Genomic DNA, 26,301 nt, shown 5'->3' with positions numbered 1-26,301 from the left:
GTAGCAATAAATATTTTTCAACGCAAGTTATAGAATAGTCAGAAACTATTAGAAAACACAAAAGCAAAGTTTGCGAGGCCATTGCAATTAACATTCGACGGCAACTCCTCATTTCAGTATTTTATTAAATGACAAAAGCTCTACATTTTTGTAAAATCATCCGATTAGTCTTATATCATGCATTACTTCATTTTCTGATTTCATATTGAATTTTTTCAAAAGGCCAACCAATTACTGTTCACTTGTTAGGATACTTAAGTCATAAATATACGATATCGTAAGCATACACATATGCACATTAGTTTTAACACGGACGCACTACACGTGAGTGAATGCATAAGACACCGTACCTGTTAAAGGTGTATATTTGTTCGATGTTCGAGAAGAGATCCTCGGCTTGGCTCTGGCCAATGCCAGACTCCGGATGACGCCTCCAATATTCAAGGTAACCCTGAAAAAAGAGAAAAAAAAAAATTAACAACCTCGGATAAATTGGCACAACTGGACAGGACTGAAAAAAAGATTGTAATAGACTCCCTTGATTAAAACAGTGTGTAGCGTAATATTATCCAGCAAGTGTAATGCTTACATGTTAACATTTCCTGAACACGTTTTAACTGTTACCGAGGAAAACTTACGCTGAAAAAATGGAAATAAATAAGAACAAATTCTAATGTGTTCATTTAAATTAACTAAGTGAAAGTTACTGATTCCTCGGACGTATTACCACGCCTAAGGACGAACTGAAACTGCCATCTCGAAACTTACACATGGTCATTAAGTTCTGTCGAACCCTGAAAATAATTACTGACTGAATGCTTTCAGACATTAAATATTTACATAAGTAGAAGGGAAAGCTGTAGTATTCGTTCACGTACACTGGCCACTGGTGTCAAGAGAAAGGTTTTCTCTCTCTCATATCAACCATTCTATAATCTCTAAATACTAAAATCATGCAGCGAAACAAATGTTTTCACATCGGATCAACTAATGAAGTATTATCCAAACCAGCCTACGTCATATCAGATGTTCCGCAAGGACCGGTTCCCTTCTTATAAGCGATATTCATAACCTGCAAAGCTATGTCAAAATGAACTAGATAGCAGTGTATCCCAGGGCGCAAACCAAGCGACCATTCCATAACGACTAAAACGCCTAGTTAAAGATCTTCGAGTCGCTAACTCTGACACCTTAACATGGCCTACCTGTATCGACAGAGCAATAGCAAACTGTCGGTATGGATACCGAGAATATTTTAAAAAAGAGCGACCAACATCATAACCGTGTTGTGGGTGATGTCGACTTGATTAATTACAGACTACTCCTCACCCAGTAGGGCTCCCACACCCAACTAATTATAGCTAAATAGATACTCTAGTCTAGAGAGCGTACTACGCAATTTCACAAGAAAAAAAGGTTAATAACTTGCATGACCTTTTCTACTGTGCTGTGCTGGACTGCAGGAGATCAAACTACTGTAAGTAGAATCTAGCGTAAGCATAAGCGCAATAAAATCTTTAAGGATGCATGCGATAAACTAAAGAGGGCTTGATTCAAAATCTCCCAACACACCCAATAAAACCAGAAACCTTGAACCTTCAATTCCATCACAACCCTGGAATTTGTGTCATACGCTCTCTACCTGAAACCAAGGTCTAGACCTTGCCTGAAACTATAAGTCTGTATCATACCCCAGCCAAGATTGTTCGTGCAGCAATTGCTTTCGCAGCGTCTAACGTATGAAATGGTCTTCATTATACCGCAACATTACGAACCAATTCTTACACATTTAAAGAAAAATTAGACGATTCCATACTGGATAAGCCAAGATGCAGTGCCACCCTAACACAAGCACAATTCGAAAACATTCTGACACCTTGCATTCAATTCCGAAGGGAGATCCAACATTATTACTTTCAATAACTGCATTAAGTAGCATACAAGCCCACACAGAGGAGGGCTTCCGAGGTAAAGCCCCTCTGCGGGAAGGGCGGAACCGATCGGGTAATTTCTCTCTCTCTCTCTCTCTCTCTCTCTCTCTCTCTCTCTCTCTCTCTCTCTCTTACACAAATACACACACACACACAATAAAACATACACTACATAACATGAAAAATCATGTCTACAAATAAAAGCAGACGTTACCAAACTGTAAACCGAAAGCGAAAGTAAAATAATTTTTCCTTCTACGAGGAACCTCCTACAAAGGGAGGAGAGCCACACGAAGCGACGGCAATGCGGTAGGTGAGAGGGTAGACAATAAATCGTCCATTTGATAGCCGTATCGGCTACTGGTGTCTAAAACTGAGGACCCCCCTTTGACATCGCTCGAAACTGTTAACTTCCAACAAAAACCGCAAGCCCCGTTTCATGATTGATAAGAACTGCCATATATAACAAAGGCTGCTTTTAGGAGTTTCAAAATACCACCCACGCAAAGAATATGCGTAGATGTGCATAAGCGTCAATTGAGTATTTAGAAAAAACATATCTCCTTACTGATAAATATGTTTGATCCACTATTTCTCGGTACATGATTTTACCTTTTCTTCGTCATCCAAAAGTTCAGAACTAAAATTTCGTTTTCAAACCGACAATTTCTTTGAAATGTAGATAAATTTTAAATTTCACACCATAAAAATGAGTATATCTGAAGATTTTGCCCGTGATAATATTCTGATATAAAAAGGTGGGTGCGGTTAAGTCTGCTTGAATGTGGGTGGGATGTAGTTTTTGGGATGGGTTTCTGGGCCCAGGATGCGGGCGGCGTCGCGTTACACTGGCTATTTGGCGGGTGGTCATAGGTCGGCTCAGTTCTCTTCATTCTTATAAATGTAATTATAATAATTATATATACACATATATATATAATATATATATGTATATTATATATATATATATATATATATATATATATATATATATATATATATATATATATATATATATATATATATGTGTGTGTGTGTGTGTGTGTGTGTGTGTGCGTGTGACGAGCGCTAACTTTGGGTTTGTACTGTATTTATAAACATTTCAAAATTAATAATAGTAACAGACCTTCGTCTTCCAATCATTGGAGCCAGCGACAATGGAATGCTGACACCTTTGAGATATAACACATACTGTCATTAACGGCATGATGTCAGTAATATGATCACTTACATACTTAAGGCTACAGAACGTCAGAGAAACATCGGGTGCTACCAGTTCGATCGAACGACAGACTGGTTAATTCTCTACTACTTCTCTTCCCCACCATAGAGAATAAAAGTTTTAAGCACTTCCACTGGATTGAATAAGGAATGAGGTTGCTAGTCTCAGAGCCTGGGACCACAGACAAACGTAGGCGGTCTCTCGTAACAACAAGCGACCTGACGAAACACATTGCTTCAATTCCTCCTGATATTGGCTGTACTTAAAGATACGTGTTGACGTAAAAGTATAAACCTAAAAGTAGTTCTCAAGTAGGGCACGAAGCTACAATGCTCATTGGTAAACTAGCGAGGGAGGAGTCAGGGCCCTGGAGTTTTAGGCGGAATAGAAGAGAGGGCCACAACTGATGAAGAGATTAAGGCAAATAAGGCAGGAGAAAGAGCGGCAAAGAAGGTACAAGAATTAGCTGATAAGAAAACACAAAAAGTCAGACGCGCATCACCGAATGTGTGGGAACCGGTACTTCGTGAGATACTAAATATTCATTAGAGCTAATGCACACTTAAATGATAAACAAGAAACATTAAGGATGAGTCTTCAAGGGCAATATGACAGGAATGATTCACTACAAAGATGGGTAAGTAAGAATCCTACACAAATGCGGAGTAAATAGAAGAATGTTGATCAAAAACGATATGATAACTACAACTTGCTGGCACTAAAAAGAAATGAGAGTAACGCAGTGTCCATGCCTGCTTTCTCCAAATGTGGTAACCACAGCGAAGGTTTGATCAATGGAAATCAGCAAGGAGGATCAAAGAAACAATTATTAATGGGCAGTAATCTACAGTATGTGAGAGTACGCATCAAAATATGAAATACGCGGATTCACATTAAGTTAAAAAGACGCTAAACAACAACCCACAAGGTAATGGATACAAGATATCCATCGCCAGTTGGACGTGAGTGTGAGGAAAGAGAATGCCTGAAATTCTTTACCTTTTTTTCTTGAAAACCTCTTCATGAAGTGAGGAGGGCAATTCCGCAGCATTCCGATGTCCACGGCTATTTGGACAATGAAACTTGTGGAATGGAACACGTAGGAAGGACAAATAGTTAGTGTCTGGTAAAATAATAAGGGTCTTGAAGAAAATTAATGTGAATGCATTTCACAGATTTTAAGAAAATGTACTCGTCCTAAAGAGGTATGAAGTACGTGTGTGTATGCATGTGTGTGTATGTATGTATGTATGTATATATATATATATATATATATATATATATATATATATATATATATATATATATATATATATATATATATAACGTGTTCTTTATAGTGTTCATCACTTCGTGGTCACTTGGCGCCCAGGGTATCACACCAACAAGGCACCATGCCACCATACCTGTAACCACTAAGCCGCAGACACACGAACATTCTCCAGTTTTTTCTATCTTAATTAAGTTTAACGCCAACAGTTACAAATTCAATTCTCTCGCTCCCTCTCTCCTCGCATAAAAAGTTGGAAAAGGTTCTCTCCTTTAATTCCGCTCCACGCGTTCTTCAGCCCAATTACAGTGGTGCAACCGACAGCAACGTTTCTATAAATATCTGTATTGGTTAGCATGAGGAAGTTGGAAGAAGTGATGACCTAATTTTAAAAGGCCATAATAGCCCACAGACTTAGGAGATAAAAACTCTCAATTTAGAGCTTCCACTCACAAAATATGCGAATTAACATTTTATCTCTTAATTAATTTACCGAGAGAAATAACGGGCTACGGCTACAAGAATCATTTCAGCAAACGGTTTAACTCCAGAGAGGGTACAAAGAGCGAAAAATAAAAGGTCACAAATAGTTCACGCCAAGAAAAAATGTTCATTTATAATACAGGCATAATTCCGGGCAACCTGACCCTTCAAGAAGCACATGACATTCAGGTTCACAAAGACCTCAAAGACATCCGCCGGACACACCTGTAACCGCGGATCTAAGGTAAGCACTAATTGACAGAGGAAATGGGCAAGCAGGTGCACATAAGGGAAAGATATTTTGACGGCGTGTTTGGCATTCCTTGCATCCATATTTTCGTTCGTTTACTCACACTGAATGGACATAAATTAAACTGACGAATTAAAAAAATCTCGTAAACAAGACAAAACAAGGTGGTTATAAGGATAGTCATGATATTAACTTTCAGAGATGAAGGGAAGGCACAGGAGAATCTGTAGGATTAAACCTGGCAGAAGTGATTAGGTGAATAAGATGGCCGTTTGTAGAAATAACGGGGGTGGAGGGGGATGGGGGGAGTGGAAGTAGAGGTCTCAGGACTCCTCTGAAAGAACTCCCTCGTGTTTCACATGAAATGATGCCCGGACGAAGGACTGACTGGCGCCGGACTCCTTAATTCTACACCAATGGGTGCAACTAGGCTGGATGAACGAACCTGAACTTCTTTTTCAACTTGGTTATAAATATGAAAAACGACAATACGTCATCACAGTACATAAAATGCAGTATGTACAGGTTAAATTTCAATATATACGCTATCAGCTTCTCTGCTGCTGCATTCTTTTTAAATGCTATTAACATTAAACTCTTTCGCCAAGCCACATGCTATACTCATCTCATAGAACTCCGTATTTCGAGGGACTTTCTCACAAGAAACTTTACTTTCTCTACGGAAAGCGGTAATGAACTCCGCCACGATAAAAGTTGAATTATACAGACTTTAACGTTGTGCGCACGCGTGAGAGAGAGAGAGAGAGAGAGTTAACAAGACCACCTGAATCTCTCAAAAGAATTGCAGACGCCGTTGAATAAAACTTTCCTTCGCTGTCATCAACTAGATTTGAAGAGATTTAACCCAAAGGGAGCGCGTAAATGCGCTTTTTAAGAGTACAATATAGCTAAAGAAAAAGAATTTCTGTAGTCCACCCATTTATAACCATTAACAACGGTCGAGGGCCACGACCTATGGCCGGCCGGCCCGTGCTCTCTCTCTCTCTCTCTCTCTCTCTCTCTCTCTCTCTCTCTCTCAACCGTTGCGGAGGCACCAAACTCACAAGAGCTAAAAGCGTCATCGTTAAGCATGAATGACACAATGAATGAAAAGGGTTTAAAATACAAGATGAAAGAACCTCTCGGCACAAAAAGTAACCCGTCACAGTTTTTCTTCTCTTCATACAAGATCTCTCATTGAGCTCTGTTGCTAACTCAGGAAAGGCCTTCTCGTCCTCCCAGTTCTTCGAAATATCGTGTATAAATCTACACATTAATGAAACATCTAAATAAGCCCCTAAACAGGAAATACTTCTGGTAATGTACTAGTTGCCGTCCCAGGTCATGAAACTGCATTTTACACCTGAATTCCACGTGAATGAAATTCATTCTTAATCATATATATATATATATATATATATATATATATATATATATATATATATATATATATATATATATATATATATATATATATATATATATATATATTACATATGCGTACACACAATAAACGCAGGAAGCAACGTATTCATAAAGGCGTTAAATATATGATGACTGTTTCTGCATGATGCCCTTTCTGTGCAAAATTCCTTAAGAGTTAGTTTACAGTCCTTAAGTAGGGAATGATGTAAAAGAGAGGAAATTGTTAGTAGATGCTCGAACTTCACGAGACACTGTTGGGTAGGTGTGGGGGGTTAGGGGGTTGGGGAGGCAGTAGAGGTCCCTGGGGAGGAACACGTCGTCGAGAGGATGAAGTGAGAGGGAGGTCCTGGAGAGGATCGGCGCCAAACGCGTTAGTTCCACCCCAGTGAACTAAGCTCTTCTTTCCCTATCTCCTGACCCCCATCCCCAGGCCAATCTCTATCGAGCTACTTAGGCGATTATGGTGTAATGCCGTTGCCGTGCTGTCCACTTGACATTTCCCATCATCTCCTGATCATTTTTGATCCCTAGCTTGAGGTGTTGAGTCGAGGGATGTGCCGATGAAGGGAATGTTAGTATTAATTCGAGACGCAATGAATATTTTTATTATAGGAAGCAGTTTGGCTGAACCTTGAGAAGGAAGTTTTAACTGGTTTTAACGAGTAACAAAAAAATTCTGGAAATGTTCAAGTGACGACTGTGCATAGAAACATTCCATCTCTACTTTGTCGGCCAAGATTTTATACTGTGCACTACCTTCAATTATCCTTGTTCACCTTGGTGAAGCAATCATGCTCAGCACATTTACCTAGTAGCAGTGCCAATTATGCCTCATGACAGGCTCTATCCGAGTAGTCTGTGAATCAAGGGCCATAAATGGAAAACTAACAGCAGCTGCAAGGACTATGGAAGGAGATACCTGGGTGTCTGGTGACACATCCTTGGCCATCTTACTTGAATCAGCAAAAACATATTCGCCGAAACCGCGTAAACTCCTGCTTCTTACCAACAATATCACCATATATACTAACAGTAAGTAGATAACAACTAGTTGTAGTAGTAAAAAAATATATGATAACGGCACTGAAGAGACATCTTGAAGATGATAGACAATTTCCATAAAGGAAACCTCATTGAAAGGTCGTCTGGGATCACCGATGCTGGTGACGGGACAAAGAGAAAAATCCCCCCAAACAGGTTTAGATGTCATATGGTAAACATAGGATCATCAAAGGAAAGTGTAAGTCTTTGGCACGATTCAAGAATAACAAACGTGTATCACATCTAAAGAAAGAGAGGCGTTTTACTGATGAAAAAATTTGCATCGTTCTTAAATGCAACCAAAACCTACTTAACCCTAAAAATTTTAGCGTGAAAACTGTTTATATGGAGGTACCATTTAGGCTATTCAGCCATTCGATTGAATTTCGAAAGACATTCTCCATTTGGGGGCATGGGGGAGCTCAACATCCCTTACTTTGTAAGATTCCTGCACAACATACTGAAGGATTGAGAAGGTAATTATGAAAGCCATGCTTCTCAGGTGATGATCATATAACCAATATCCTCCAAACTTGGGCTACGCCATCGCTTCTGTACTATGGCCTTGCAGAGTAAAGTGTTGCATTTCCCAAAGTTTAGGGTACACAAGTACACTTTCCTTTTCTTCCATTGCTGACCAGAAACATGACTTTAATGAATGTTTAATAATTAACATTTCCATGTTTCTGTTTATCATTGCCTAATAGTATTAAAATGTGCATGGTATTTGTTATATATAATATTTTCCTATTCTTTCTCTTTTCTTCTTCATCGTAAGGGCATTATGCTCTAAGGAAAGCTTTCTATGCAAGTTAATAATACACTCAAATATCAGCCTATTTTTAAAACAAAAAGCAAGCAGGCGAGAAGGGAATAACTAATCACACCATTAAGAGGTGAGGATTTCAATCGATAACCAATCACCATTAAGAATGTCTAGCCAATGATAAGCCTTCAATGTAGACAAATTAAGTTTAATGTTTTATTATTCTTTTGAAAATACAATAAATGAAACTTACAACGTCCTTACAGTTCATGCGGCTGTCAGCATCCGAAAGCAAATTTTCCACGTCTTCCCAAGAAATGAAGCAAGTGAAATATTATTATGTTAGGTGAAAGTAAATACAAATTTGAATGCAACACACGCGCCAGATCAAACTTTTTTTTTTAAGGGAAAAAATTGCGGGAAAAGCAAAACACTGCAGACGACCCATAATGGCGTCGTTTATACGTTTAGCTTTTCTGATAAAAATAAAGACTGAACAAAGGGCAGTTAATCTGAGTAAGGTAATAGGGCTGAAACCTTAAGGTAATATATATATATATATCTTCTAAATATACAAATGGGTGTATTTATGTATGTGTATGTATATATGTATGTTTGTTCCAACATAACTCTAAAAGGCATTGAGCAATTTCAATCAAACTTGGTATACATATGACTTACTTTCTGCAAAAGAATACTGTGGGGAAAGACATCACTAGCACCAAAGGGGGTGGGGGTGGGAAGGGCTTCCGATAGGAAGGGGGGTGAGAAGGGATGAAATATAAAATGTCAAAAAATGTTAGGCAATGTAATTGAAGCAACTATCTTTACATGAAAGGGAGAGGGTGAAACAATTTTTACCCCAAGGATACCACTCATTCCGACAAATCTCTCTTTTAAAAAACTTTAAGAGACTGCAATTTCCAGTGAGACTTGCGTTCTCGAACACGATCAACAAGGCACACGGATAGTCTATTAAGTACTGTGGAGTGGATTTGAGATGATCATGCTTTTCCCACGGACAACTTTATGTTGCTTGCTCAAGGGTGGGTTCACCCAAGAATTTATTTATTCTTGCTCTTGATGATGAAACTAAAAATCAAGTTTTGTGTTAAAGTGGTATTATAGCGAATTTGTGAAAGATTTTACTTTATAATTTGTATACTGCATTTATATTTTTAAAAACATAAAAAATCTTTGATATTACACTATAGATAGATTTGATTCCTTTTCCTGTCTAATAAAAGGTTGGGATAAATAAATATCCGGGTGTGCTCTACATTTTGGGTTTGTTCTTTGCTTTTGGTGTATTCTACGCTTTGAATTTTTACTGGGTACGTCAACTAGTATGTATATATATATATATATATATATATATATATATATATATATATATATATACACTCATATACACACATATATATAAATTAATTTTCAAGACAAAATGTCTACTAAGGTAGGATACACAAGCTTTCAATTTTCAAAATGAGATAATACAAAAGTAGCAGAGAACGAGCATACTATTCCAAATCAGTGCAATACAAGAAAAAGTTTCTGAATAAGAGTGATTAGCGTTCTAGCCTCTCTCTCTCTCTCTCTCTCTCTCTCTCTCTCTCTCTCTCTCTCTCTCTCTCTCTCTCTCTCTCTCTCTTTTTAACGCAGCCGCACCCACAACAAAACCCTTCGGAACCACACCGACTTAAGTATGTCGTATAAATTCCAGAGAGACAAAAAGGCCGATTTTCTAAACAAATGGTCTTCGAGGTGGAGACATACCTGTGGTGACAATGTGGAAGGGCACACAATATCCTTCTTTACTACAAAACTCAGGCGAAAATAGGAGCTTCAGAGAGAGAGAGAGAGAGAGAGAGAGAGAGAGAGAGAGACGCACAGAAAAATAGAAATAGAAATCAAAGATTAAGGGGACATTAACAGCGACATTGAAGGACTAGAAAGAGAGAGAGAGAGCAGAGCTTAAGTAGGCTGATTTGAAGATAAACAGGGCGAAAAAGTAGATACAGAGTAGAAGAAAGAAGAGCCAAAAGAAAGCTTAAGAAGAGAGATTATGCCAGAGTACAAAAGTCCTTCAGTTGCGTAACAATGATAAGGATTTTTTTAATGGAACTGATTTGCATAAATACACTTGAATGTGTGCACCCATTCAAGTGGAAACACTCCTTAATAAAAACCTGCCTTCAAGAATTCTCCTTATATGAAACAAGGGTGTTTTCAAATCAGTTATATTAAGCGAAATAAAATATGAATACAAAAATGAAATTATTGAATGTTTTCGTTTACATGTTACTAAATGCTTTCATTTATAAAAATAATGAAAGTGGTTAGTGGAGGAATCTTTCTCGCCCGAGCAGACAATATTACAATTGTAGGATAATGGTAACAACCAAATATTAAGAAATCTACTACAAAGTTTAACTCAGGATTACGCATACGGATATCTGACTCGGCATACTGATTAGTTATTTTGAACAATAAATATTAGTGTCATGAAAGGACAATAAGATTAAAATAGGAAATACATACGGTAGATGAAAAAAAAACTCAAAGGAGGCAACAATATTAACAAGTGCAACGCCAACGTAGAAATGACTAGCCTACAAATATAAGAGAAACCTTCAGGAAAAGCAACTTTGAAAAAAGTCAGTATATCTATATATAACTATGTGAACGCCACTGAGAACGAAGAATTGCAGCATTGAACAGACTTACAAACAGAAATGTCACAAAAATAACTAAAATATTAGAGAAGCCAATTTTGTACCATTATTTCATTTAGTCTTCAGTGCTGAATATAAAAAAAATATATTTCTCAAGTCTAAAAACTTTTGGTTATGGCAAGCACAATTTGAACCTTTTCAAAATATGTGCCAGAAATCACGAAACTACGATTTTTTTTTTTTTGCCACTCTTTAGCCAACATTTTATGTATATGAACATAAATCTCTGAAGTATTTAGGAGCATGATTATAAAAATCATGCGATTCAGACTGAATTTTTAACTAGATAACAGCTTATCGCCTTTACAGAGATCCATACTGTTGCTGTTTTTCCAGAAATGTGCATCAACTAATGGGTGAAGAGTCGTCAAAATGCAAATTTTGATCTAATTGTTAATTGTGCTGGTTTAATTTGGTTATTCAATAAATCATTTTACCCTTAACCCACTCAGCAGAAAAAAGTTTTCGATGTTGAAATTAATATTGACGTCATGTAACAAGGTTTGCTAAGGGTCTGTCTTATCCAATAAAATGACTACCTGACGACAAATAAGGGGGAGAAAATAATAAACGCTCATAAATCAACATAATCATGTAAGATAATGAATATTTATATTACCCGAGGTATGGTCTGGCCAGTGGAATTCTAAGGAAAGTGTTGTTCTAACGATGTAACTTGGTATTTTATGTATATATGCATACATACACACATATACTGCATATTATTTATATATATATATATATATATATATATATATATATATATATATATATATATATATATACATATACACTAGGGCACGTATTCAACGGACACCATACATTATCAAGCTCGTAAATAACTATGCTATGATAATCAAGTGATAGCTAAACAGATGTCTGGACAAAAAAGAAATACATTAATATTCCCAATAAATACTCTGATGTCAAATCCTTCCATTGGAGGAGAGACAGAAAAGGACATGATTAGGGAGCGAATCAATAACCTTCTCATATATGGACGAACAAGGAACGATCCATTGTAGTTCCTTGTACGAGAAGCCACTAACAGGGGGTTGGTAGATGTATATCATAAAAACATAAAAAAAAAACGATCGATGGGAGCTACTCTATTATCGATACAGATATTTCTCTAACGGTGAGGAAGGAGGCTGCATAAAAAAAAAAAAACAGCTTAAACTACAAACGGTCCACTTTTCGAACATATGAAATATACGCCTAGACTGAATTAAAATTACGACACGGACCACAAAATGAACTTTTCTTAACTGATTTCCAGGCCGCATGTAGGACTTCGACTGACGCTTTACTATGAAAAAAGCAAGACAAAATAAAACTATACGAAAAAGTTCACGAAAGGCTTTAAACAAGATGAATGCAGATGCAACATAAGTTTTTTTTCGAGTAAAAGTTGAGTAAAATAAAACCCATGTTACAGGGGATTAACATGGTGGTAATGCATATGTAATCAGAGCTCAACGGCTTCCAACTAAATTGTCGAGGTGGATTTATGGACGCAAAACATTACATAGGTGGGGGCGGGGGTAAAAGGACGGAGGTCTTGCAATGGGAACACTGGATGAAGAGGGACGGGGAGGGTACTAACGTACATGGGTAAATCTTCTAGGTGAATAGAGCCGGGTTGAAGGGTAAGAGGAGGGGGGGAGTGTGATGCTGCCGGGGTAGACTTAGTACTGGCGCCACCGGGGCTGACCACAGACAAGCCCGGTTATACACCTTATCTTGAAACTCTCTCTCTCTCTCTCTCTCTCTCTCTCTCTCTCTCTAAGATTTTTTTATAAATAAGCCTAACAACAACTAGTTTGAGCAGAAAAGAGGTGAAAAGACAGATTACATCTAAATATCACAATTTCCCTTGCTTATCAATTTTAACCGTTTAGGGTGAAATCCCGTAGCAATGAACGTTACTTTTCTTTAAAACTATACTAAGTCGTCAATGGTAAATCTGAGGAAGGTGAAGGCGTTAGCTAAAACACAAAAGAAAATGTTTAGCAAGCGGGCATATATCATTCGTAAATAATGGTTAGGCCTATACATTCAAGCAACCTTACACGGACATAATAATAATAATAATAATAATAATAATAATAATAATAATAATAATAATAATAATATTTATTATTATTATTGATATTACCTACGAGACAGCGGGTAGGATGCTACACTCGTCCCAGGAACTCGTATTCGAGTTTGTGCACACGCGCGCTATTACAGTATGTCAAATCTCCTTGAATGAGCCAATCTCTACAGCGTCCTCTACACGCGCCCCTACATCTAAAAAGGCCATGAACTTCTATAAATGTAAGGTAGGATACGACATGACCGATGGGAGTAACAGAAGCCGAACTAATTTGTCGAGATAAGGCCACGAGAGAGAAAATATAAAGTTTCGCTCTAGGAAGGCGTACCGGTCTATTGAACAGAGGTCTGCTAAATCACTTGTGTATCTGCCATCAATTGGAAACTGGTAGCGAGGCGCCTCATGTCTGGACCTCATTCTCGGGAATTAGCGCCCACAAAAAGAACCTTCCCAGTGTTAGTATGCGATGCTCTAATCGAGATATTGTATCCCTTATGCCCCACAAGAATTCAGGAAAAGAATAAGAGATCAAAGGTCTCCCTTTGGTGACGCTATGGAAGAATAGCTTGTAGTCTCGAATAAGTTCAGATTCCGTCGGGATTTTCTCTCTTATACACGAATGCCAACGGGCCTTTTTTTTTTTTTTTCTTTTTACATTTCACGTGTTCGACCCAATATATTATTACTCTACAAGTATTTCATCTAATAGGGATGACGTTTCAAGGTGTTATTTTTATTTTTACTGAAATCTTTGTGATTTTGGCTATAATAATAAAAAATGGATCATACACACACTCCCGATCACTACCCCAATCTTGCACCGTCCAAAGAGACCTCTTATCTGGCAGAGGTTAAATCATCAGAGCAACATGCAAGGCTGTAACACCTGAATGCGGGCCATCGAAATGTGTATCTTGGCCTTACTTAGAGCGGCAATTTTCAGAAAAGAAGTAATCATTTGTCGTCTCTGTTATGCATTTTACATGTGGCACAGGCGGGGTCTAGCCTCATCCGTCAAAGTGATGGTAGGGCCCAGGAAGAACCTACTTTCAGGCGCCTCTTTGTGTTAGTTATTGGAAGGGAAGCTTGGATCAAATCGACATTTGTTTGAGTTCATGACTTTCATAAAGATCAAAAGGGCCAACAAGATACCACATCTGTCCCGTGTAAAACAACTTTATCGAACAAACAAAAAATACCGACCAAATACTGAAGTCAGAAAAGCTGTTTTTCTTATTTAACCCCTGAATTAATTAGCCCATATTTCGTATAACGTGTGCTTTTCTATATGTGTAAATACATGTATATATACAAAATATATATGTATATGTATATATGTGTATATATATATATATATATATATATATATATATATATATATATATATATATATATAGTGTGCATTATAATACATTTACACAAACAAACCAACGATTCGATATCACAAAACTTAAAAAATTACGTCTTTCAGGATAATTTAAATAAAAACATTCTAAATGTTACTGAAACATAGCCGAAGTATAAAAACCGCAACATTCACCTCAAACCCAGACCTATGCCCCGGATGGAAATCAAAAGCTAGGGGCACTGCACCGAGGCCACTATAAGCCCTAAGCATAGGCAATTTGCCACTCGCACATAATTACCCCAGAAATGCCCCTGGAACCTGACCCTCGTGGATGTTCATGCTCGGCATTCCTCTGGTGGAGTCAAGTACCACTTCAAAGGCAAGGTGATTCTCCTGTGACGTGCGAAGCCTATATAGACATTTCAAGTGGTTACTTTGTTACTGCGGCGTCTAACCGTCACCTTCCTTCTATGGGCGTTATGCAAACGGGCGGCCCGTCTGCTCTGTGCCTCTTATTGCCCAAGTGGCACACATGCACGAAGTCATGTCCTTTTCTTACTGAAGGTTTCTCATAAACACATGCGTATGCAAGTTGATTATTACCACAAACGACAAGGGAAAACGTAACTAGGTATTTGATGCCGTTTGGCTAGAAATAAAATTATTTTTCACTTTTTTATTTTATTTTACGAGGTGCTTACCTTTAATAGTGCCGTCATATATACGAAAAAATCTTAAACCTAGAAGCCTATTAAAGGGTAACCTTATACGTTATCATAATGAACATGTCCACTTAGGTACCGCCTCAAAAAAAGAAAAAAAAATTCCCTATCCTGAGGAATGACTGATATGAAACGTTATACCCTTTCTGTGTTGCAGTTGAAATGTAATTGTGGCATGCTAGTCATTGCTCCGGCACGTCTCTAAAGGCCTCCAAGGTATGTGTGTGTGTGTTTGTGTGTACACATTAGGTTTCTCGAAACCTTCGCGCCAGGCTGGCGTCAGTATTCCCCTTACCTGTTACACCCCCATCCATTCAGCCCTAACCCCCACCACTCGACACCAACCCCATCCATTCACCTCTGCGCCACATGCACCCTCCAAATGCCTTAGGATTCTAATAATCCTTAATGACCCTGAAATTCCAGTGGACATCTCTCTCTCTCTCTCTCTCTCTCTCTCTCTCTCTCTCTCTCTCTCTCTCTCTCTCTCTCTCTCTCTCTCCTCAGAACCAATTATCATTCTATTACACAAATATTTCCGTAAAATCTGGCGAAATTCCGATAAATTAAGAATATATATTCACTTAAAAATACACCTACAAGATAAGGTTTAAAACGCCCAGTCCAACAGGAAAAGGCAAGAAGGAGTACCACAATTTGATCAGCCCACAAGAGGGTGCTTGAAAAATGGTTGGGATGGGCGGCCACGTGCTCCAAGAACCCATAGGTTTACCAACGCCCTTTTCTGTGTAATTCTCCAAAAATACTAAACAGCTCTCAACTTTCCTGTACCTGAAAAGTCCCTTTTGTAGAAACTCAAAGGCAACAATCCACCCTGATTGAATGTTGTTTTTGGCGTCCCCTTAAAGATGGTTCAGGGCTTAATCTATTTTACTGTAATTTCGTGGATACAATGTCAAGTGGGGAATCTCCCTAACAGTGAATCTGGCAAAAACTGAGATGCTTAGGCAATGCTGAACATGATACCCTTAGTTACAGGAACCAACAATTCCGAGACTCAAGTTACCGAGTAATTTTGTAAACATATTTGCATAAAAGAAAACTATGTGCAAAACTAAGCAAATTTTCTCAAGTAAAAAAAAAAAAAAAAAAAAAAAAAGTAATTTTGTTTCACCCAACTTCGAAAACAAATCTGAGGTTCGCAAATCTCAGCTGTCCTCATTTCGATTTTCAGTTACAGTACTGGTAAACAGCAAAATTGTGTCAGAAATCAAACTGTTCATCACCTCTACTAATTGCGTATTTTGTAATGGGTTCAGTGATCTCCCTTTCTCTCAGCTAGAATTATTCTTAGGCTCTAAGATGAGAAAGCAAAAGAAATATAACCAAATGAAGATGGAATTACAAAAAGGTAGAGGAATAAATCGTTCAATACAGACGAAGGATCGACTCCGGCACCTACCTTCTGGCTTCTCTATCTGTATTACTGATCGGACTTCATATATAAACTTTTCGATATTCTAAACAAAGAAACAAGGGAGCAAAAATCTGAGAAGTTATATATGTAGCTGTTTAAAAAAACACAAAAAATGAGGAAACATAATTGGCTGCAGGGGTAGGAATTCAAGAAATAAACTTTGACTACACAATTAAGGCCAAAATCATAGGAAACTGTTCATGAAATGTCTAATCCACGAGGACTGATGAAAGGTTACCAATGCAACTCTTCAAAGAATTTTTTCAAAACTTAAAAATCTTTAAAATCTTTCTTGATTTTACACTGCTTTCCTTAATGGTTTTCTTAGGTCCACCCCCTGCATTCGGCGTAAAATACCATTCATACACCCATCCAATCATCTCAAACCAGCGTTTTCCCTGTGACTCTCCGATTATGATTTTTCTTATGGTTCGGTGTCACTCAGACATTCTTTCGGCCACTAACATTATTCTTCTTTGTTTTAGCTAATAGTCTGCGTTCCAGATTTACAGATATTCTCTCTTTTTCAACGAACTAACTTTGAACCAGCGTTGCTTTACAGTAGCGTTACTGTTTTACATCAACCAGCGAGTACGATAAAGCACGAACTATGAAAACGACACTGTAGAATATGGAAGTTATGTTCTCGATCTAGGTGTACAAAAGCCCAACTCAAGAGGTATACTGGCAAAACTGAAAAAAAAAAAAAATTCAATGCATATTTGCTCATTTGTAGGGAAACGGGAAAGGGGAGGATGATGCTGTCATTGCCCAGGTAGGTTATGTTACAGAAATTTACCTATCAATTTAGAGACTCCACCTTCGAAACTCGAAGTTTACTTAGTTAAGTTCACTGAAGAATATGAAAAAAAGCAGTAACTCCATGAGCCCACTTATAGTACTCATCATCTCAAAAAAATCGTCGAAATACCTGAAGAGAGAGAGAGAGAGAGAGAGAGAGAGAGAGAGAGAGAGAGAGAGAGAGAGAGAGAGAGAGGGGGGAAGGGGGTTCTTCCAGACCACGAGAAACCTGAACAGCTCCCAAATAAAATGGTAATCTGCACCAGAAGGGTATCAGTGTCATCTGAAGACATTTATAACTTTCAGAAATCGACTTCCACTGACAAGTGATGCGCATTTATCCGGATGAGAGTTCCTCTGCAATGGACATTATTAAGTGAACGCACATCTGTCAACTAGATAACAAAGTACTCGAGTCTACTGGATTCTTTAGGTTTACTTTACTCGGGGAAGGTAAATTATCATCCGCAATAATAATAATCTTATTAATCATAACAGACTTGATGTATTATATATATATATATATATATATATATATATATATATATATATATACATATACATATACACACACACATATATATATATATATATATATATATATATATATATATATATATATATATATATATATATCTATATATATACTAGATATATCTTATCCAACAACAATACCACGTTTAAATTTTCGTTCCGAGTGCAATCTATATTTCCTTACAATTTGAACACGTTAACCATGATTCGTTTTGGGAACAAGATTGGAATAAAGATTTAACGACGAACACCTAAAAAAGCAGTAATCAGTAAATCACACTCCAATGTGACAAGAAAATAAATTACTACGCCGAAGGTAAGGAAATACATTTTGCAAGAGCTCCTGTCTACCTGAAGGCGATGTTGTATACACGTAAACATCAGATCTGGTACAAGACAGACGACGCCTGCCTTAAGGTGATCCCTCACCAGTCGTGACTTCGTGAGACGTTCCCTTGGTACTGTACGGGCACGAGAGAGAGAGAGAGAGAGAGAGAGAGAGAGAGAGAGAGAGAGAGAGAGAGAGAGAGAGAGAGAGAGAGAGAGAGCCGTCTTAAAACAAGTTGGAAGCATTATTTTATTTTGTAAATAGAATTATGTATAATCTTTTAACTCTTTCCAAACCAGCTTTATCCGTGAATGTCCTGGCATGGTTTAAGTATGCATAAATCAAACAAGAAGATTTTACGTAAACGAACAACAAAGGGACATTTCAGAGGAAGATATACCACATAAAAATAAATTTAATTTTATGAAATACTTACGCAGACTGTATTATTTAAAAATTAACAAAAATATCAAGAACAACACAGTCGACAAAGTGCAGCCTCCGGTTAAAGTTTTGCCTTTCAAATGATCTCCGTCCGCATACTGTACATTTTTAACCTTCACGTCTGGCAACGATGCTCAAAAATTTATTGTCATCGGCTGACAGAATCATATTCTCGATAGACATGAAAACATGAAATACCTCTCAGGGAGGGAAAAGGGACGGGTGGGGAGATGAGGGGTAGGATATAGCACTGACGGCACATCCCTTCTCTTATTCTAACTCAGTCCTTAAAATATGGGGGAGGGAGGGAGGAGCGGGGCTATTTCCTCTATGGCCAAGGTGCCCAAACTGGCCCTCATTGAAATTTATTAATAGTTGAATTCTCTTATTGTGCGTTGGGAGACGCCCCAGGGTATGAAGGGGTATGATTAAGGTATGATGGAGATGACTTTGAAGGAGGGATGAAGACTATGCAAGATAGATGGAGATTTCAGGATGCACGAAGTACATGATGCACGACATGACTTGAGAAATACAGATGGAGAACTTTAGATTCAAGATGAAACATTTCGAGAAGACAAGACGACGAACACACAGACACAGAATGCAAAGTCGTGTGGGTTTTCACCAGAAGGTTAGCGTGACTCCAACTGGGCACAACTGGGAAAATTTACATACTCGTCAATTCCAACATACATAAATAGGCTTCCCTGTTAACTCGGCTTCCCTGTTAACTCGGAATATCCTGGAAGAAAATACACGGAACAACGAGAGAGAGAGAGAGAGAGCGCGATCCACATGTATACAGCAGGTCATGTGGGAGTGTTAATGTTTTTCAGAGGGGAACTAGGGATTAAGAAAGTATAATGTCTACAACAAGCGCATGGACTTTACCACTTTTTTCAAGGGAACCAAACTATGGAAATATAATCTGGGACATTGCTACACATAAAAAAAAAACATATGAATGTCTTCTCCCTTCTAAAATAATGTTCTGTTATGTGCACGTTTCCTTTTTTAAACAAAAAGTCCAACTAAAGTAACAGAGTGAAATGATGATCATCCAAGTGTACAACAGTAAATGCAAGATGGCGCCAAAGAAACTTTCCAGAGTGCTCCGAAAACACCGACTGAGTCTTTCAAGAACAGGTTAAATTCTTTGAGCACTACAGCCTCAAGAGAAAAGAGAAGGTCACGATATCGAGAGAAGATTCACAAAGGACGTCTCGTAAGGCTTATAAAGTCCCCTTTAATCTCAGGCATCAACCTTCTAATCACACAAAGGTACCATCCAGTACCACAAAATGATGCATTCAAAATAATGCGAAGAGGCTAACAGCATACGGTCGGCGCATATTCTTTCAAGAGTTCAGTCATGAGTCAGCCATGGTTTAATAACAGTTGTTAACGATGGTCCTGGAAACTTGGGCCCGTCGGCGGAACCTTTGTATTCAGGTTAAATTACCGAGGGCTTCCTCTGACTGCAGGAGGTCAAAAGGGGCCTTCCATCAAACCAAATTAGTTCAAGCGGTCAGCTGCGTCTAACCATGTTACAGTGCATAAGGACAAAAAATCCATTGAAGATATAAGCATGCTGTATCAATGCTACAAGGAAACCGGCTCATAATGAGAACGGCATTTACCAGCCTTTTAATGCCCTAACACTTTTCCGCATACAAAATATAAGGACAAGCCATTATAAATTATGAAATGGACAGAACACTAAGCGGTGAGTATGGAGATCTTTTTTGTGCCTTTTTCGTCCACTCTAAAGGTAGACCCTCTTACCAAGAATAGCTACAGTACAACAGGAACACCAACAATACGTAAACGCAGTTCATTCTGTTACCTATGCTGGATTATCATCCAAGAGGACCTCGAAGGGACTCTCTAGTGGGATATGATGCAGTCCAAAACGATTAACTTGATGGCGAAAAAAATTACGTGCAATGCACCCGATTTACATAGGATAATGGACGATCAGGTTCCCATTCATCTATAGTATCCAGTGGTTCTCAACCTTTTTTGGCCCAAGCACCCTTTCACCATATGTCAGAATGTCATTCCCCAACCTTTCCAAAATTGTCTGCCTCAAAAGGTGCATTCCAAATAATATGCAACAAAAACACTAACGCAAACACAAACGCTAGCGAAGAGAAAGCCCAGCGTGACCTCTTAGTAGTGTGGACCGATGCACACAATTCACCCCCTGAAACTCTGAAATTCCCCCTCCCCCCGGTTGAGAACCACTGAGATTCTGTACGAAAAGCCTCGTTAGAGCAGACATGTAACATCGACCAAAGGCATTTCCAAAATTGATATCTAAAGGCCACGTGAACATAAAAGCTTTTTTTTTTTTTAAAGAAAATTCACAGGACACAGAAGGTGCATTCAAAAACTCATACATTTACAGAAATCTACACAAAAGAAAACTCATAAAATAAAGAGAAACAATTTTAGTTTAAAAAACCATGTACAAATACCTAATACACACTCAAATGAGGCTGGAGTTTAATGGCATAGTTCACGTCTAAATGATAAAATACATCTCAGAAAATTTCCAGTCATCTCTTTGACAACACAATCGTAACAACGGGGTCCAAAGGGTAACCGACTAATATTGAGATACTTAACAACTTCCTCGAAAACAAATCTAGCATATTATCTACAGTTATATTAATGTGGAATAAGTTAATCAACAGCTCTGGCAAACTGAAAGGAAGCAAGTCATTGTAAAAGAAAATGCGTAAATACCACCACCACCACCACCACCTCCTGCTGCTGCTGATGATGATTACTACTACTACAACTACTTGCAGAGAACATATCATTCGAGTCACTACATGGGCATGAAATCAACACACGATAGTACAATAGGTTTTGTGAATTATAGCTCACAAGAATGATTACTTAGCATGTCAATATTAAGCCACTCCACCCGTATATTTGACATTTTAACGCAATGCTAACCATAAAAAAAGGACAATGTGTTAAGAGCAAATGTGCCATTCTTAATCGTCTTCAAAGTGGTTCTGGCACCCCTTAGAGTCAGGTACTGATAACTGAAAGCAGCTCTTAATTTACTACACTTATCGATAAGAGCTCACTTCTCTTGCTTGGAGCAATAACCACATCTCCAGAGTGTGTGTGTGTGTGTGTGTCACACACACACACATATATATATGTATGTATATATATATATATATATATATATATATATATATATATATATATATATATATATATATTATATAACGTATGAGTCTGTCGATATCTCCACGTTATCAGTTTTCCAGTTATGAGTTTTCCAATTGAAGAACATTTCCCTTAACATCAGTTACGTCCACAATGTCTTAGTAAAGGGACCTCCCGTATAGTGTGCGTAAATTATAAAGGACTTATTTTGAGGTACTTGCGTTTATGTAAACACCGTGATATTTATGACCTGATGCATAATCAGCCATCTCTTATCATTACAGGCTGTGACTCACAACAGCTCTCTATATTGGGGATAACAATATGATCATAAAATATATATGATTAATCAAGTAGCAAATTTTGCATGAAATTTTGTTCTCAAAGTCATACAAGGATTGGCAGAACTACGAAGGGCTGTCAGGTAATTTGCCAAGAAATAAACTGAAAGGATATCCAACACGACATTATAGTAATATCACTAAACTTAACAAACACCTTACACCAAACACTTCTTAAAAGTATTAAGTTACTAAATCAGCAGTAACAGCTGAAGAGGTATTGGTGGTGGAGCGAATCGGCCGAATTAAAGGAGAAAAGTGCTACGGGTAACAAAAACCCGAAAGGTAGGAATAAAACAGAACGGAGGAAAACCGGGCAAAGGGCATGGATAAAAATAGCTATTCTTTAAAGGTCACTAGTTACGCAATACGCTGAAGAGAGAGTCAAGATAGGGGGGAAGAGTATGGAAAAAACAGAAGGAAGGCTCTTCTAGAAAAACATCTATCGTCCAGCTCCAAAGGGAACGCTGAGTACGTTTAACAGAGAAGTAAAGAGAGCAATCACAAGTTGTTAATGGGTCGATCATCATATTTCAAAAGAAGTGTGCAGTCTTGCAAGTTAGGGTTTACATCGTACGGAGAGATTTTCTTCACATGCATCAAAAAAATTAATATTCTTCTTAATATATCCTTTTTATAAACTTAAAAACATACAGAGAAGCAGGAAATATAAAATTCCCAAAAACAAACTCTCAACAATGCATCTTGGAAATGTTCAACTTGGAGAAAACACTTCAAGAACACTTCGTTTCTCCAACCAGGTTAATTGGAAGAACTTCATAAAACCTCAAAGGAATTTACAGAAATAAAATTCCAGGTAATCTTGTGACTTTCGCGATAGACCTCGAAAAGTAAAGTGAATTTTCTTGTGCTAAGAACAATTAGGATTTATTATATTTATGAACAGACCGACATTTCCTTTTCCAAACCCAGAAAGAATTGAAATTTACAAACACAATACAAATGTTTCCGCAGTTCAGCAAGCAACACATTCCGCTCACCTTCACAGTTATATACTTTTAATTACCAAAGAACTAAATCTAAATTATATATATATTTAATTATAAAATATATATAATATATAAATATATAATATATATATATATATATATATATATATATATATATATATATATATATATATATATATATATATATATATATATATACACATACACATATATGGATGTGTGTATGTTCCAGAAATTTCAACCAAACTTGGCATACAAGTAACTTACTATCTGGAAAAGTATACTGCGGGGGTAAGACATCACTAGCACGAAAGGGGTTGGGGGTGGAAAAGGCTTCTCTGAAACAGGGCTGGTTCTGCCAGTAGACGGGTTTATCATACCTTATTTCGGTACATATATGAATATAAGAATACCGTGGGGGAGTAAGAATCACTGGCTTCAAAGGGTGGGGTGAGAAGGGAGTGACATGTAAAAATAACCAAAAACAACAGATATTAGTGTCTAATCCATAGTTTTCGAGGTTACTGAGATGATAAGGGACACTCCCGATGCCATTTAAATCCAAGTTCTGACCCAATAGGAAGGGAAGGGGGGTGAGAAGGGGTGAAAAATAAAATGTCAAAGTTGACAGATAGTGTCTACTGTAATCTACAGTTTTCGAAGTCGCTGAGATGAATAGTGACACTCCCGATGTTCTTTAAGTTCAAGTTCGGCCCCATAAGAAATAGGGGGGTGAGAAGGGATGAAATATAAAATGTCAAAAATGTTGCGCATTGTAACTGAAGCAACTATCTTAACAAGAGAGAGAGAGAGAGAGAGAGAGAGAGAGAGAGAGAGAGAGAGAGAGAGAGAGAGAGAGAGAGAGAGAGAGTTTGTCGATTGTCATTCTGAGAATTCCCGGGCAGCGCTGAGTTGATCAGCTCTAGTGTGTGTGTGTGTGTGTGTGTGTGTATTTATATGTGTATATTATATGTACAGTATGTATGTATATATATATATATATATATATATATATATATATATATATATATATATATATATATATATATATATATATATATATATATATATATATATGCTGGATTCCGGAGGAAAAGTCGAGAAAATAAAAATTCCGCAATGATTAAATCTCGATTCTTGAATAAGTTTAAGAAGATTGTCTCCCTGAAGACACACCCTAGTCCCTTTCAAAAACTGAGTTTTGCTCCTAAAGACAATGCCACTATTGTCTGCAGCAAGTAAAAGGATCTCAGAATACACCAACAAGAGTATGCATTAGGGAGAGATAAACAAAAGGTGATGAAATACAGAGAGAGAGAGAGAGAGAGAGAGAGAGAGAGAGAGAGAGAGAGAGAGAGAGAGAGAGAAATCAAGGCGGTATTTGCAAGAATAAAAAAAAAATGAAATGTGATATCAGAACAAGAGCTAGTCATATAAAATAATGACTGAAACCAAACAAGCATACACAATATACACAAATGAGAGAGAGAGAGAGAGAGAGAGAGAGAGAGAGAGAGAGAGAGAGAGAGAGAGAGAGAGAGAGAGAGAGAGAGGGGGAAAGGGTACAAGAATACTTTCGTAAGCCGATCTCTATCCTCGATACACAAAGGCGTATTGTGATAAATATTATAATAAGCGATGATTTACAATACAAGGGTGATTCAAAGGGAGATTTGGCACTCCTTGCTTCTCCTCGACGTCTCTTGGGTGTGAGGGAGTGAGAGCGTGGGCGACACAATTTTGTAAAACAACTATTATCTCTATCATGAAACAACGCCTATTTGTGCTACAGAGAACGAAATCCTTTTATTTATAATATCTGCATCTCCTCGGGTAAAAAACCGGGTCAAACAACGTTTACGGAATATTTGTGAGATTTTTCGCTATTGAAAATGTTCTTTTATAGTTTTCAGTTTCCTATATATTCTCCATCTTTAAGGGCAAAGAATAAAAATTTGGAGCTATTTTAAGGCAATGCTCTCCCGTCATCAGATTTACGCAACTTTCAAAAATTAATCTCCCTTCCTTACACCATCAATTGTAAAAGCTTTATAACAGCGTAAGCGTAGGAGTTAGTATGACTACATGGCATAAAGTACCCGAGATTTAATCCGAAAGAGCCCAGCCCTAAATACGTATGCAATAAAAATCTCCTGTTGGAAAACCTCATCGAGCAACACGCAGGAGACCGCAAGAGTCCCCTAAGCCCTTCAGATTTATGGCGACTGCACCTCCTTCCTCTTTTACTGCCTCAGACCACAAATAAATAAATATAAAGTCTATTTTTATAGGGCTCTTCAACGGATCTCTTGGGGGCGGACGGGAGGGGGAAGGTAATTGTTTACGATGACCTAATCGCCTTTTAAGGAAGAATGGAAATACGCATCGAGAGATCGAGAGTTTTGGGGTTATTTGGTATTCAGTTTACTGGGAACACTAAGAAGGCTTCTGTTGAATACCTCTCAATTGAATAAAATTATTCGCAATGTCCATGACCAGTAAAACGTCGTTAACCGTATCTAATTAAAGTGATATCAAGAAGACCGATATAATTCTTCCTCGGTGTTAGCTTTGGCTACGATGTTGACTCAAGGGTATCTTTATTCAATCTATGGTAAAATCTTAATAAAAACAAACCACCACAACTGCAACAACAAAAGTAATATTAAAAATAGAAGCAGAAGCTGAAGACAAAAATGCCAAAAATTAAAAACGCAAACAACCAAATATCCACCGAAAGTTCTAACTCTACGATTCTTTTAATCACTTCGGCAAAAACGCAATTTCCCAGGCAGCGCCAGTGAAAACCTAGCGGTAACAAAAGCGGTGCCAAAGAGCACAAACTTCAAGTGGACTTGTAAACACATATCCTAGTTCTTAATTCTGGGCTCCCTCACTGGCACGCGAAGCTACATCCTGGTAACTGGAGAAATTTCACCTTATCCTTCGCGTCGT

At 37.7% G+C, this 26,301-nt stretch overlaps 1 protein-coding gene across 14 annotated transcripts in view; it reads right to left on the bottom strand.

Moving 5' to 3' along the window:
* The window catches only part of LOC136853422 (uncharacterized), a 574,979-nt gene that overhangs the window by 13,165 nt on the left and 535,513 nt on the right, over positions 1-26,301 (bottom strand). For all 14 annotated transcript variants that reach the window (XM_067128959.1, XM_067128958.1, XM_067128963.1 and 11 more), the window contains one exon: positions 351-451. In XM_067128959.1, the coding sequence (XP_066985060.1) occupies positions 351-451 (101 nt within the window). The remainder of the gene's footprint in view (positions 1-350; positions 452-26,301) is intronic.

This window comes from Macrobrachium rosenbergii, chromosome 27 (assembly GCF_040412425.1).
Source record: "Macrobrachium rosenbergii isolate ZJJX-2024 chromosome 27, ASM4041242v1, whole genome shotgun sequence".
In the NCBI taxonomy this organism is placed as follows: domain Eukaryota; kingdom Metazoa; phylum Arthropoda; class Malacostraca; order Decapoda; family Palaemonidae; genus Macrobrachium; species Macrobrachium rosenbergii.
Note: the sequence above shows the minus strand (reverse complement) of the source record. Positions and strands in the feature narration are given on the sequence as shown.